The sequence below is a fragment of the Coffea arabica genome, chromosome 11e (genome assembly GCF_036785885.1).
Source record: "Coffea arabica cultivar ET-39 chromosome 11e, Coffea Arabica ET-39 HiFi, whole genome shotgun sequence".
In the NCBI taxonomy this organism is placed as follows: Eukaryota; Viridiplantae; Streptophyta; class Magnoliopsida; order Gentianales; family Rubiaceae; genus Coffea; species Coffea arabica.
The window spans coordinates 59,960,024-59,975,928 of NC_092331.1; the positions used below are offsets into that span (position 1 = coordinate 59,960,024).

The 15,905-nt window shown below is 36.9% G+C and overlaps 2 protein-coding genes across 4 annotated transcripts; one reads left to right on the forward strand and one right to left on the reverse strand.

Moving 5' to 3' along the window:
- The first annotated feature begins 1,701 nt into the window (after positions 1-1,701).
- On the forward strand, positions 1,702-7,618 carry LOC140020981 (uncharacterized). Of its 3 annotated transcripts, none has more exons than XM_072071662.1 (10): positions 1,847-2,012; positions 2,564-2,676; positions 2,893-3,606; positions 3,715-4,125; positions 4,363-4,424; positions 4,642-4,713; positions 5,505-5,601; positions 5,742-5,804; positions 5,919-6,023; positions 7,223-7,618. In XM_072071662.1, exons 2-10 carry the CDS (start codon positions 2,635-2,637, stop codon positions 7,262-7,264), a joined length of 1,608 nt encoding a protein of 535 aa, XP_071927763.1. In that variant the 5' UTR covers positions 1,847-2,012; positions 2,564-2,634; the 3' UTR covers positions 7,265-7,618. The 3 variants fall into 3 exon arrangements, with proteins under 3 accessions (XP_071927765.1, XP_071927763.1, XP_071927764.1); XM_072071663.1 differs by having other exon boundaries at positions 1,876-2,012; positions 2,527-2,676; positions 7,223-7,352; XM_072071664.1 differs by lacking the exon at positions 2,564-2,676 and having other exon boundaries at positions 1,702-2,012.
- A 369-nt stretch (positions 7,619-7,987) lies between these two features.
- LOC113716955 (formin-like protein 4) lies at positions 7,988-10,895 on the reverse strand. The gene is made up of 2 exons (XM_027241521.2): positions 9,635-10,895; positions 7,988-9,533 (listed from the first exon to the last, which is right to left on the reverse strand). The coding sequence occupies exons 1-2, from the start codon at positions 10,762-10,764 to the stop codon at positions 8,249-8,251; spliced, it is 2,415 nt and encodes an 804-aa protein (XP_027097322.2). The 5' UTR covers positions 10,765-10,895; the 3' UTR covers positions 7,988-8,248.
- Between the last annotated feature and the right edge of the window lie 5,010 nt (positions 10,896-15,905).

The following is a 15,905-nucleotide window of genomic DNA, read 5'->3' on the forward strand; positions in this document are numbered from 1 at the left end:
CTTTTACATTATCTCATGTGCTTGTCTTTCCTTTTACGGGATTCTGGCTGTTGACATGCATCAAATGATCAAGGGTAGAATTGCATCGAGGCCTGTGAAACTTCCTTTTTTTTTTGTGTATTGAGTAGTTGACCATCCCCTATGCTATTGATGTATTGAGAAGATACACCTGCATTAGGTAATCCTCCTCCATTTTTGGTCAAATGCAGTTCATCTCACTACGGTTGATATGTGAGCACAATTCTTTTGCTTTCCATAGATTTCTGGAAGTTACAAGCTAATGAAGCCATTTTGGTTATTGTACTACAAAGTAATGGGTCTTTCTTTCAGTCTTTGGGTTAATTTGATGCAATTACGAAAATAGTGGATTGGTTGTATCAGAGTCTAAAAATAAGGCTAAGCCTTGCTGCAATACTACACTGCTCTCTTTTTTTTTTTTTTTTTTGAGCTACAAAGTCACAGATTTTGGTGCACATAAAAAATATAAGGCAGCATTACACAGTGTTATATTATTTTCAAACTAATGACATTGCCATTGCTGTCCAAATCAGTCAGCATACCAAAAATGACTGTCATTTAGCAACCAGACTGAAATTGTGCCTCTCTTCATTGCTTAATAAAATTACAAAAAATAATTACAAACATTTGGATGCACCTTCACGTAACTTTTTATATTGAATATCTCAGTTTAAATAATTGAACATTTCTGGGCAAACTTGAAAATTACACCGCGCATCGCGCGGTGTTCCCCTCCTAGTATGATATAACAAATGATGGGAGTGCAAATAACAAAATCTGAACGCCCGATTCGGCTAGTAAATTAATTCATCTTTGCTTTGATTGGATACTCTGAAGAAGGTTTTCAATTGGGCATTGGCAGAGTGGGACTGATTAGCTTAGTCCCCAAGGAGGAGGGCAAAAAAAAAAATTTCATTGGTTGGGTTTCTGATTGAAATGAATTTTTGCTTTTCAGTTCCTGATGTTTACTGAGGAGCTAAAAGTGCATTCGCTCTGGAAATTGTTCAGTAGGGCCCAAGTCTATCCATTAGCCACATGCTTCCCTGTCTTCTAAGTTAATCTTGGCCCATCAAAGAGGGATAAACAGACCCAGAACCATAAGTCTCTTGACAGTGATCTGAGTATATATAACAATTATAATGAACGCGGTTAGCAACTTGGAAGCAGTCAATTGATTAATCCATTCATGGTATAATTTTTTTTTTGAAGGAAATTATGGTATAGTTTATCATGGAGAAAAGTCTCTACAACATTTATTTCTTGAGGATTTATTACTCCTTTTTTTCACACTTGATGGACCAGTGATACTTTCAATAACTTTGCATCTTTTTTTTTTTCCTTACATTTTTCTTTGAGTTAGGACAGAAATTAGGTGTGCCTTTTCCACCTAGTGATAATCAATTTAAATGTGACAGCCAAAAAAAAAAAAAAAAGAGAATGGCTGTTGGGTTAGGAGTATCACTTCTTGAGTTGTGACCAAAAGATTAAATGGCTGTCGGTTCAGAAGAATTACTTCTTAGGAGTTGGTTAAATTAAACATATCCCTCACGGCATAATTTTGATTTTTGATTTATAATGTCTTTTTTTTTTTCTCTTGAGAATAAATGCAGTTTTGTAATTGATTACTGAACAAATTTCTGATCAATTAATTAAATTAAATAAATACAGAGGGTCCACACGTGTCCCATGTTAGTTACCAACATAATTGTGGATCAACAGGACTGTCACGTGCCCACACTTGCGCTCATCCTGTTCCTGTCTTTCTCTTCAATTCCCAGTTTTGCCCACTGCAAATATGTACATGTACTATCACAATTCACACAACACTTCCAGCCAGTGGGCCTTGTAGGCTTGTACCCCATCCCCATCGTCAAACTCATCAAAGTGCCCGATTCAATCAACCGCTCATCATCACCAAACTCCTCCATCCCCACTTGGGTTTCCAGTCTTTAGGAGACAAAAAAAAGGGAAAAAAAAATCTACTAAGACCCCAGGTAAACAACATGCTGTAGTCTTCTTTTTCCTGTTCTTTCACTTTTTTTTTTTTCTTTTCAATTAGTGAATTATTAGTCCACTCTGTGTTGTTTAATCTCCAAACTTTTGTCCGATAGTGTTTAAACTAAAGAAACCCATTTAAATATTTGGTGAATGTTTTAGTCTTCAACCTTAATTTTCCTTTTACAATGTGATGCACAGCAAAAATTGCTACTTTTTCAACTGTTTTTAACTTGAAAAAGTTTCTTGAAAGACCCATTGTTGTGAAAAGTCACAACAACTTTTGTACTCATGGTTAGTGATTAAGGTGATCATTTTAGGAGATATCTAGAAGTCCCAGAAACAGACAAGAATTTTCATAACTGTAAAATTCTCAGTCGATAATCTTTAGTCAAAAACAAAATAGTAGAAGCTCGGCACATGACCTGTCTGAATTGGCTGCAATTTTTCTGGTCTTCTTTTTGTCTTCATTATGATTTGCTTATTCTGGTTGCTCACTTCGGTATGGTTCAGTTCGCTGTATCCACAGTTTGCCCATGCTTTTTCTCAGGCCTAGGTTAGCAAATCCATTGCCTTGTTTTGCCAGAATTGGGGTCATTCTTCACTGGTATTAGAGAAGTGATGGGTGAGTCAGTTATTGAAAGACCAACTTTTGAGAAAAAGGTAAAAACTTTTGTCCTATGATGATCAATTGAAGATGGCCCAATTGAGTAATTGTGTTGCTAATTCCTGTGCTTTAAATTTTTTCCCTTTTCTTTTTCTTTTTTCTTATTAAAGATTTTGGTTGATTTCTCATTCATAATTGCAAGATGGAGTTATCATCTAAGTTTGCTTCAACCGTTTTAGTTTGAAGTAATGATTTTGTGTTGTAACAATCAGATGGGTGAATCTGTGTCCTCTTCTGCGTCTCTTCAAGTATCAGTATCCTTTGGTAGGTTTGAGAGTGATTCACTTTCTTGGGAAAAGTGGTCTTCTTTTTCACCAAATAAGTATTTGGAAGAAGTTGAGAAGTGTTCTACTCCTGGGTCAGTTGCTCAAAAGAAGGCATATTTTGAAGCTCATTACAAGAAAATTGCTGCTCGAAAGTCTGAGCAATTAGAGCTGGAAAAGTTAATGGAATCCGTCCCTCCAAGTTCACGTGAACCAAGCAGCAAGGATCCTGTCAAACACACAGCTGTAGCTAATGGTGAATCTGGTTTATCTGGTGGCGGGACCTCAGCTGCAGATGTTGAGCCAGATGTTGCTGGGACGGATAGATCAAATAGCACAACTGTTGAGGTGGAAAAGGAGCATGTTTCTGTAGGTGTAGATTGTCAAGGCTTAGTAGTTGAGGAAGCTATGGAAGAGTTGAATGGAACTACTGAGAACCCTGAAACAATTGATGTAGAAACAGGCAATGAAGAACTGATAGGTAATCAAGCTAAACCTGAAGTCACTGGAGGAGAAGCAGTATTGGCTGAAGCAGATATTTCTCAGAACGGCTCACTGGAAGTCGTGGAAGAACCTTTTTCGAAGGTGGATCATAAGGTCAAGAAAGCCCCACTAAACAAAAGCAAGGGCCCAAGGTTATATTCAGGAAATGTCTCTCAGAAGGTGAGGATTGAAAAGTGCTACTTATGGCTATTTTTAAGTCCTTCAATTTTGTTGAACTTCCATTGAAGCTAAATTTGGTGTATTGAAACTAATCCATGTTTTTTGTAGATGACTTCAAGTCGAAAGGAGCAGACCTCGGCTGGGTCAAAAAAGAAAGTAGTGTCACCTGCAACCAGAACTTCACCAGTTACCAAGTTGCCACAACTTTCTACTCCGAAATTGTCAAAATCGACAATGATACCTGCGTCTATATCCACAACAAAGAAAGTCAGTGGGTCATCATTGCCAAGGGCCAAGAATACTCCTGGAGAAAAAAGGAGAACAATGCCGGCATCTCTTCATATGTCTCTCAGTTTGGATCCAAGAAGTTCTGGGCCTTCTCTTACTACAACCAGAAAATCCTTGATTATGGAGAGCATGGGGGATAAGGACATTGTTCGGCGGGCATTTAAGACATTTCAAAATAGTTACAATGAATTAAAATCTCCAAATGATGGGTTACCTAGTTGGTCCAAGCAGGTTTGTCATTTATGATATCTGGGTGCAATAGTTTATTTTCGTTATCCCAAGAGAGAATGAAACAGATCTGCTTACTGCGTGCTAATCTTTTTGTTTCATACAGATACAGTATGCTAGTCTTTTTGTTTAACAGACATATTAGCCTATGCAATGACGCAGACATATGAGTGATTTTCACCTTTTCAGTTTTGCTTACTTGTGTGTTACATAGAATATTGATTTTATATGTTTCGGCAGGTGTCATATAAGGGTCCTGTGAAGGAAATTTCTACTATGACTCCTCAAAAGGAGAATGAAGGGTAATTCTTTATCATGCTTTCTAGCTAAAACATAGATAGCAGATTCCTTAATTTCCTCCAATGGTGTTTATATCTCTACTTTTTTCATGCATTTTTACTGTCTCTATTGACATTCATTAGTATTCATGTCAATTAATCTGCCATTCGCTGGAGAGTTGTGAGCTATTTAAGTTTCAATCTGGTTAGTGAATGTTTTTCTTTTTGCCTTTGATTGTAGACTGAGGAAGTCTGCAGAGAAGACTATTCAAAGAGGTCGGCCAGGGATCACCTCAAATCTTGTGTCATCCTGGTAAGATGCCGTGCTCGTTTGCTCTCAGTTTGAGTGCTTAGTGTTAAATTGCTTTTCTGACCATTCCTCAGTTTTTATGACTACTTTTTCTGGCTGCCCTTTTGTTACATGGATACAAACAACGTTGTATCTTGGCTACGTTCTTAACTGCCCTTTTTCCATGTTCTGTGGTACATGTGGCTTTTTTCTTGTGAACAGCTAGGTTGCAATTAGAATTTACAAGAATTCGTGGTTGTAATTGTTTGATGTGGTTTAAATTTAACATACCATCTCATATCTTCCTTTCCTGTCATTGCTTCTGTGGATATTTATAAAGACTATGATTACTTGATGGACCTGTTTACTATGTTATATTCTGCAAAAACACTTCCAAATTTATTGTTTTAAATTGAGTAGTAAAATTAGGTGCAGACAAGGTAAGATAGATTAAGGATGATCTACTATAGGATTTAGCTGGATTGAGATGGACATGCTAGAGAGATTGTGGCTTTGACCCTTTGGTGAAATAAAAACTGCAGCTGTGCCCCCATACAAACTATTGATCGGTGAAGTTTGAGGGTACCAACATTATCAATTGATCATGCTTCTAGCCTCTTCACCCTCTCCTACTTTACAATTCTAACAATTCTATGCAACTGGTCCTGGGGGGAGTGATGCTTGGCCGTCCAACTTCTTTAGGAATATTTTCTATACCTCTATAAATGCTCCCATAAAATATCTTTTCAATGTCTGGTCCCATTTTGCTTTTGTTTCCCTTCTTGGAATTTCATTATAACCTCTGTCATAAACAGGTCTACTAGAGGTTCAGGAGTAGACAAAAATGGTGTGACAACCGTCTCATCTTCAACCAGTGTGAGACATGATGCCAGAGCTGAAAAATGGAAAGAGGTATGGATTAAAGCCCAAATTTGTTCACAGTTCACATGTATATTCACAATTATTTTCACAATAAGCAATTAAGATTTTCATCTTCCATTATTGGTGTCCATTGAGCAATGTGTTTTATTTATTTGCTGATGTTTTTGAAGAAACCTGGGGAAAAGTCATTTGTCAGAGAGGCTGAAAGACCACATTCTAGCTCTAAAACAAAGGTAGACCTAAGTTTCTAATTAAAGCGAATGCTTCTTCTCATTTTTTGAGCATCACTTGATTTATTTGCTTTAAATACATGTGAACAATAACTCAACAAGACATACTTGATTTAGGAGGAGGCCCGAGTGAAAAATACTGGACAAGGACTGAGATCCAAGGCCAGTCTTGCGCCAGTTTCTTACAGGGGGCAAGGAAGTGCCAGGACTCCCTCAGTAAAGGTAATTTGGAAGAGCTTGACTTCTCTTTGTCGCTTTAGCCTTTTGTTTCCTGTTCTTTTTGTGTATAATTCTAATGAATAAGACATGAAATACTAGAACTATGGTGCAAATCAAGATGATTTAAGAGCATACAATGGGAAAGGGTGGCTTAGTTGATATCAGTATGAAATTTGGGTCAGAATTTCATTTTTCACTTCAAAGGTAAAGTAGGTAAGTTATGGGCCCTCCCAAAAGGATAAGGAGGAGGTATGGAAGAAGACACACTGCTCATATATTTTAGAGAGTCTTGGTTCAGATATTTAGAGTGGCTGTAAAGGACTTTCTCTGCATTTTTTGGATGATGTCTAAAAGAACCATTGTCTTTTTTATGTCTTTCTTCTTGAATATGTAACCTAACCTATATTCATCTTTGTCCCTGGTATCAATGATTGCCAGGTGCCCATGTCGATCCCCTGCCTTGATTTTGCGTTAGTGTACAAATTTTGGTGAATCTGTTTAGGCTGTACTCCTTTTCCTATTTTCCCCGGAGAATGACAAGAACAACAACAAAATTCCCTGTTCTCATCTATGTTTGCTTTTCAATTTTATCTCATGTGATAAAATGGGGAAGAAGGGTAGTTAGGAAAATTTGGGAAGAAGGGGAATTGTTTCAGAGGTAGCAAGGGGAAGTTTTCAGATAAAAATAGTTGATGAGAAGATGAGATTATAGGTTTGGAGAAATGCAACACTAACTACTTAGCCAACTCGTTGCGAAAGATTAGGTTTACATGATATTTTCCATAAACATCATAGATGTATGGTTCAGACCAAGTGGGGGGCAATTTTTTCCACCAAAAGGAACTTTCAGCTCTGTGCAGAGAGATTGGTAATTTAATATACAGTGTGGATTTTAAGTTTAAGTATACCGTGCTATTAAAAGTTATAGGCTTGCTTGGAATTGAGTTTGACGTATAATAGAAGTTATGGTGTCAATACGTTCCCCCAAACTATTAGTTGTGGGATTTCTGGTTGATAGACGCACCTTGTACAACTTGGGAGGCTGTTGAAACTGAATAAGAGGAGAAGGATTGAGTAATTGATTCCTACTTTTGGGGGATAGCTATGCATGTAGCATATGTTACTATATTTTCCTTTTTTCTGTCATAAATTGCTGAACTGATGCACCACTCCCTTTGTTCGACACAACGATAAATTTTCAGGAGGAGAGTAAGATTGTTCATCGACCTACATCGAAGAGGTGAAGCATGTTTTTGTACCGTGCTCTCTTTCAGTGGCAGTGAATGCAATTTTGAAGTGCAAAATGACTGCGAGAGTGCGGAGCCGACAAAAGGAGTAAATCTGTATGCAAACAGCAGCTAGGATTTATGATAAAAGGTGATGCTGGTCAGGCTAAATGGAGACGGGAAACTATTTAGTTTGTGTCGCTACTACATGTATTGTATTTCTGCTGTTTAGAAATTGTATAGAGATAGATGTAGAGGCTGTTTTGTCCAGAATAACTCGTTTACATACAATTTTAGAAATCCTGTAGTGATTAAAGTATAGTTCTAAACTAATTGGAATTCATTCTTGCAAAAAATCTTCAAAGTTCCCCATTTCCTGGCGTGTAAAATTTGAAGTTTTCCCTTGGCGGCCCCCAAAAAAAAAGAAAAGAAAAGGACTTGCAGCATTGAAGCGGAGGTCGCACCTTCACCTTGTTGTTTTCCCTTTTTTTTCTTTAAGTTGCAGAATTGGATTAATCCCGCATTGCAGATTTCTCATTCGAGACCCTATTCCTCTTATTTCCATCTTTCAGTAGATACAAATACTGTTCTGAATCAAGTGGTAGACACAGGAGGTATTCCAGACTATACTATGGATTTCCCTTCTGCAGGAACAAAAAATAACAAATAAACGTCTCCCTTGATGGCTGATGCCACCATTTTACTGGCTCTATGGCTGCAGCCACACCAAAGGCAAGTCGATGAAAAATGGAAAGCTCCATATCCTTGTCGACAATTTACTTAATAAAATGGATCAAATGATTGTTATCATAAAAAATGAATTCCTAACTAGAAACCAAAATTCAAGACACGAATGGAAAAGAATCTCACATTTGAAGAAACTTCCCTGATAAATGGTTAAATGTACTTGTGCCTTCCTGCTGTCCGTTTGTCAATGTACTATGTACAGAACTGGATCCTCCTTGAACTTTTCAAGGGCTTATTCAATCACCGTCTGAATCACTAGAACTGCTCTTTAGATGACAAAAAATTAGCAGGCAATTTTGGAAACTTAACAGATGGCCTAGTCTTTGGAGATTCAGGGGACGATGATCCAGCACTAGTAGCTGATGCAGGTTTTCCCTTCTGCAGGCTTTTAGTAATATCAACACAAGCTTTATCCACCATTCCAAGAAAATCTGTAACTATAACAAAAATTTGAAGTGGCTGCCACCCCTTATCCTTCGATGCCCCTGCTTGAAAGTATTCCGTTGTTCTCTTCACGTGTTCCATCACTCTGCTCTGCTCTTCTCTTATGTTTCTGAGTTCTTCTTCGGCTGCATGTAGGAAAGTTTTCATCTCTTTTGCAAATCCTCCTCCATTTCTGTCACATTCTTGCACATGTTTCCTAATTTCAGCTATTTGAGCTGCTAATGCTGCAGAGGCTTTAACAAGGCCATCATAGTCGATTGTCGCTGCTTTCTTCACATTGGAGAACTCAGCACTGAGACCACCTACAATTGGCAAACCGAGCATTAAATATTCCTTCTCTCTCTCTTCTCTTGATTGAGAATTTTCGCGACCTGAGCTGTCAGTGCTGCTGCTTTGGCTACTGTTTCGGTTCATACGGTTAAGAACACAACGTTTTCCCTCTGCCCTCACTACTTCTTCCACCACAAAGTGGAGCAATGTAGTTTTCCCGTCAGTGCTTTTCACATCAGAAAGCTTCCTCAGAGCTGTGAGATTAAAGGCTTGAGCATTCCCCCTCGAAGTCCCTGCATTCATTCGATTACCGGCCTTAAGGATAGCTTCCAAAAGTTTCAATAGAAGTCCTCTAGCACGTAGCTCCTTGCACCCCAAATCAAGTGTTTGAAAAGACTCCTTGAGGTGAGGAGTCTCCGACTTAAAGTTTGATTTGAAAAGCATTGCATTGAATCGAGTAAAAGCTGATGGAACAGATTTAAGGAGGTGGTATAGGAAAGATTCAGCATCAGCTAGTCTTGTAGGATCTCCATCAAATGCAAGAATTTCTGATTCCTCTTCTTTTGTTGGAGCAATTCTTGTGAGCTTCTCTAGAGTTTCCAGATTTAAATCTTCTCCCTGCACGAGAGCATCAATAATCTCTTTGCGCGAAATGGCAAGAGACCTGAGCACAATTGCTGTATTTTGGGACTTCCTTGTGTCAAGGATGAAAACCTGAGGGGATGGACCTTGCTTATCTCCCTTTGGGGTTGATTCATTACTTCGAGGAGACTTTCTGTTGGTTGCAACATATCCAAAAAGGGCTTCCATGAGATCACCATCAACCCTGAAATTGAATAAAGCACGGAGACAAGGTTAAATTGTTATCCACTAGATAAGTTGGTCCATTAAAATGTTGGCAATATTAGAAAGATAATTGATCCTTACTTGAAGGAGCCACCCTCAATGTTGTCCCACACCATGGAATGATCAACATTTCGATTCACCTTATCCCAATGTAACGGCTTCAGTTTCACTTGTCCATCGCCTTCTCCTGTTGAGGGCTGCTTCATTTTACTATCGGTTGCGAATCCTTTCGAAATTGGAGGGGGTTTTGATACAGAACCCAAGCTGCTCGCCTTAGGTAGTGGTGGGGGTGGAGGAGTAGGACCCTTCCGAGGAGGGATTGGCGGAGGGGGAGGCTGTAAAGGACCTTTTCCCTTTAGAACAGCCCCTGCGGCCAGTGGCAGTGCTGCTGCTTCTACTGCAGGTGGTGGTGGTGGTGGTGGAGGAGGAGGAGGAGCTGGTTCTGGTGCTGATGGTATTGGCTTTGTACGTGGTCCGAGTTGAATTGATGAGTCTTGTTTACCAACTGCCATGAGTGAAACCCCGCCATAGGGTCTTGAAGCACTATCTTGACTTGTATCATTCCAAAGAGGACTCTGGGAGGTTGAAGACTTTCCTCTAAGCAAAGGGACCTCTGTGCCAGGCGGAACATATTTCTTGTGATCATCTTTAGCGATTACATTCTTTTCTTCCACCTTTTCTTCTGCCTTTAAATTCTTGGGAACCTGCTTTCCAAATCCCTTGTTGCCATCTTCCCCTTCCAAGTCTCTCCAGTAAATCACATCCAAGCCATCTTCGTCGACTATCACACCCTTAAGATTTCCATTAAACCTCGTGAATCCATTTTGTGGCATAACAGGGCTGGCTGCATATGGATTAGAAGTAGTTTCATCCTTCTTACGCCTCGAGTATCGAAGGAATAAAAAGAAGAGCAGCCCTGATAAAACCAAAGTGCTTGCTGCCGTTATGCCTACTGCAGCTCCAACTGTCTTCTTGGATGTTGATGGTGAGCTTGCTGGTAGAGGCTGTGGAAGCAGCGGCGGCGGTGATACCGGGCTGGTCGGACTGGGCGGTGGCAAAACCGGCTGATTTTGTGGCGGTGTAAGAGGAAATGGAAAGAAAGTCTCTAAGTTCTGAGGAGAAGCAGATTGGGATGAAGATTGAGGGATGGAAGAAAGGATGATGAGCAAGAATGAATAAAGAATTTTTGGTGGACAAAGAGTTGCGGCCATGAATGTGATGTCTTGAACCAAATTGAACAGAGCTCGAATGAGTTCGAATGGAGATTTTGGTTAAATTCGGGCATTGCTGAATACTGTAAATGCCTCCCGTGTCGTGGACCGTGTGTGGCTTTTTGGTTTAGATGACGCTTTCAAAGGAGAGTGGTTGGCGTTTCCGGTATTTTAAGACTTCCCGGGATTTTTTTCCCTTCTTCCCTGCAGTGAAATGACTAATATGCTCCCACTAGATGACAAAATCAATCACGGAATTAACTAATGACTGTGTATTAAAGGGAATCTTGATAATTAAGGAACTTGGCATGTGTTGATTAATCCAAATTTTGAAAATTTATGCAGCTGGGGGGACGGTAGATGTGTCTGTTACACTGTCCCGGCCTAGATTGATTCCAATTTGGAGAATTTTCGAACGACTACGACTTTCGCACTTTGCCTTGTCGAATTGTATGTGACCTGACTGGTTTATCACTGAGTTTGTTTGGATAAAAATTTATTTGGATGATTTATTTGATCCAGTTACTGTAGTACTTTTTGTGATGTGATGTATGTGAAATAAAAAGGTGATTGAAAATTGTGTGTATGATGCAAGCAAAACAAAATCTGAAATTTTTATTTCAAATTCTTATTGTCCAAACAAACTCACTATCATTTTCATTATTTTGTGTGTGGAAGCAAGAAGGGATTACGATATCTTACACGTAAATTTCGATAAAAGTCAGAACCAAGGTTGCGTCAAAAGTAAAATCATTAGTTTGTGTCTGGAAACAAGAAGGGGTTGCGATATCCTACACGTTATATTGGAAAAGTCAGAACCAAGATTGTACTATCGAAACTAATACTCCTGTATTATATTAAATATAAGGTAGTTTATGCTAATAATAACTTACTGCTATATTAAATAAAGTAATTTATATTAATGACAACCTACGTTGAATCATAAGGGTACTCTAAAAAAAATTAAAAGATAATTATATTTTTTCAATTAGAAAGTGGATTATAATTTGAGACAGACGAAATAGGAAAACAGGATTATTAAAATGGGACGGAGAAAGTGCATGATAACCTGTAATCGAAACAGCCATCTGGGTAAAAGTTTGCAAGCTTCTTCTGTTCATTAACGAAAATGCCAAGAGAGTGTTAGTAGGTATTATGTCCGAAGAAGCAGAAGAATATTTTCGTAGTACAAAAGAAACTTCTAATGAACGCAAATAAGAAATTAGTGCCATGATCTGCACAAATCCCCTTCACCACCTGAAAAAGGGTGAAATCAGGAATTAACATACATATATTTTTGGAAAATTGTGCAAGAATTGTGTTGAAAAGAGGAAGAAAGTGGTTCACCTAAGTGCTTTAATGCAGAAGACCAAAGGTAGGCCACGATATTTGGTCAGTAGACTGACTAAATTTTGGGTAGGAGGCCGTTGAAAAAGACGACCTTACACCTTACTTATATTAGCTATGGACTTGAATGAAATCTACTCTTTTGCGAGGTGGTTGGGAGTAATAAATTGATGACGTACCTATCACCGTCACCCGTTTGGTCGATGGACCAAAGTAAACGGTCAAACCGCTCAGGCGATAGGCACTGGTGCTACCGATTGACCCAGACTTCGTCGCCGGCTTCCTCCCGATTCCCATTCCCTGTGGCTCTGAAATGAGTTGGCGAGGCTGAGGCATAGATCCGTTGTCCCAACGTTCAATAATGAGTCATGATATGAAAAGTCAGCAGCAGTCCTCATAATTCTTTCCCTTCTGTCAAACATGTCATGATGATTAATGAGAAGGATATTTGTAATTTCCACTTTTTCACCTATCTGTTCACATTCTGGAAGCTGTAATTTCTTTCCAAAACCGTTGTGCTAACTGCTAATGAAAATTTGGTGCATTGTCTTCTACCTTTTGTTCGTACTCAGATTTGTGTGGTTATGATGCTGGCGTCCGGTGGCCTCAGTCCAAGTACGACGGTCAGGTATTCTTTTATCTTTCTTCATTTGGTGTTGAAAGTAACAGAAATGAGATGATCAGATCCTACTACACATACAACTAATCTAAAGGGTGAGAAAAATTTTTTAGAAAGAACATCAGGCAAGAGTGCGAATTAATCTCGTGCAGAAAGGAAGAATACTTATCGAGTGTTTGGTTTGTAATTCTGTAGTTGGAATGGGGAATCAAAATCACGAACCCCGCACCACTCACCCTAATACAAAATAGTCTAAACCACCACTACTAATATCAAAATTCAATATAATTTCATTCGCACAGAGGTCAAAATCAATCAAATTCTCTCTATAAGAGAAACATCACGAATAATTTCAAATCAAAGATAGAAATACAATGCAATTATAAATATACAAGGAGCATTTTTTTCATAACAACCCTAATAATATAATTTTTGTTTAGTCTCTATTCTAATTCTTATCTTTAAATTTTTATTTCTTTATCACTGCCGCTATCTTCATCTCCATCTAATTTGATAATGAAATCATCACTCAACTTGTCATTTGACAATTTTAATTTGCTAATGTCTATCAAAAATTGGAAACAAAAGTGGGTACAAAGTAACTATTTAATAATAACGAAAAAGAGAAAATTAGAAATAGACAACAAGATAGGTAAGCAATGATGGATGATATGTGTGATAATTTGTTAGTAGCGGCAGTACATATTTGGTATAAATGAGTTTGGAAGAAAAATAGATGTAGGAGGAAGAGAACAGAAAGTTAAATAAAAAAACTATAGTTTGAATTATTTGTTGATAATAGATATAAAAAAGTTTTAATTTTTTATAGAGTATTTCATTGAGTTGACAATTAATGAAGGGCATCATTGTTTTTTTATCATACCAAATGAGGTCCTTGCAATTATGTAAATTTTAAAGAAATCGAGTGAAATTGTTGAAAACCTTAGAGAGGTTTCTAAAATTATCCCTTTTTTTAATGGTTAAAAGTATTGTGAAATGAGGTGACATTACATTACAATCTTCTCTCCAAACAATTTTTGAATTGTCAATTATTTCACTTTATTTATACGTTATTTACACACACTGATTTGTTTGCATTATCAACACATTTTTCAAACGCCTTTTTATGTTACATACATCATATTTAAAAAGTGCTACAGTATTTTTTCACAAAATTATCTCAAATAATTTACAGTCCAAACACACTCAAATTTTGTGTGTGTGTGTGTGTGGTTGGGGTAGGTTTTTTTGTTGGGAAGGTTTTTTTGGGGTGGGCCGAAGAAAAATAAACGGATACTCTTGCACATTGCAGTTCGAAGGAAGCTGTTTAGACTCCTTTTGTTTTCTAGAAACACTTCAATTTCTTCTCTTTTTCTTTTTTCAGAAGCCAGTAGTTTTGGAAAGTCCTCCTTCAAACCCAATGACAGAAATTGTTCATCTTGTTCTTTCTCATCGAAATTAAAGTGATCCAAATAATTTTTTAAAATTAAATTAGACAGCAGTGATGCAGTATGCCATGGATCCGGATGACAACTGACGAATCATGCCGTTGAATCCATTTTTCTTTATTGGGGTCAACGGTTGTGCCATTATTGACCTAAGACGTGCATAACGTATAAATAACGTGACCTAAGAAACCTCCCCTGAGGTTTATGATATTTACACTGACCTCCCCTGTGATTTGAACAATTACACTGACCTCCCCTGAGGTTACTAATCCTTTGCAAATTTAGTCCAAACGATTAAAATATTATTTTAGGGAGTGAAATTAGAATTTTGTACCAAATTTGCCCTTTGTACTACATGTCCAATGAATGACAAAATACTACAAATTAATTAATAATTAATAAACTTTAAGGAGTATAGTTTATAAGCAAATACGCATTACCTATTTAAAGTACCGACTCTTTACGAAAATTTTACTTTCAAACATTTAATTTAATACAAATATTTACGCTCAAATACAGATTTGTATTTACTTTCAAATATTTAATTTTTGTTAAATACAAAATCTACCAATCTCTCTTCCGTAAAAATATTAATATAACACTTTTTGAATTTTAGTTCCAAACATTTATGTATTTAATATAAATTAAATGATTCATAATAAAATGTCCATAAAGAGCCAATACTTTACTCATGTAATGGATAAAAGCCATAAAGAATTAATACTTTATGAGCCTTTTTTAAAAAAAAATATTTAATTTATATTAAATAAATAACCTATCGATTTCCTTTTTGCAAGAATATTACTGTAACATTTTTTGAATTTCAAATATTTACGCTCAAATACAGATTAGTATTTGCTTTCAAATATTTAATTTTTGTTAAATACAAAACCTACCAATCTTTCTTCCGTAAAAATATTAATATAACATTTTTTCAATTTTAGTTACAAATATTTATGTATTTAACATAAATTAAATGATTCAGAATAAAATGTCCATAAAGAGCCAATACTTTACTCATGTAATGGATGAAAGTCATAAAGAATTAATACTTTATGGGCCATTTTTAAAAATAAAATATTTAATTTATATTAAATAAATAACCTAACGATTTCCTTTTTGCAAGAATATTATTGTAACATTTTTTGAATTTTACTTACAAACATTGATATATTTATCATAAATTAAATGTTTGAAAGTAAAATACCCGTAAAGAACCGGTACTTTAAATAGGTAATGTGTATTTGCCTATAAACTATACTCCTTAAAGTTTATTAATTATTAATTGATTTGTAGTACTTTGACATTCATTGGACATGTAGTACAAAGGGCAAATTTGGTACAAAATTCTAATTTCACTCTCTAAAACAATATTTTAATCGTTTGAACTAAATTTGCAAAGGATTAGTAACCTCAGGGGGGGTCAGTGTAATTGTTCAAACCACAGGGGAGGTCAGTGTAAATGTCATAAACCTCAGGGGAGGTTTCTGAAATTATCCCTAAAAATTATGATGGCTCTTTCACCCGAATTAAAAAAGAAATTGTGAAAGCTAAACTAATGGGATAGTGAATTAAAAACAAAAAAAAATAATTAATTAAATAAACGAAAGGGACAAAGCCTTTTACTCTAGGTCCCTTTGAGGTCCCAATTAAGTCTATTTAACAGTTTTACTATTTAAAGTGGCTTGGCTTTTATCCGCTTCTAACATTTAGCGCAAGTAGCAATA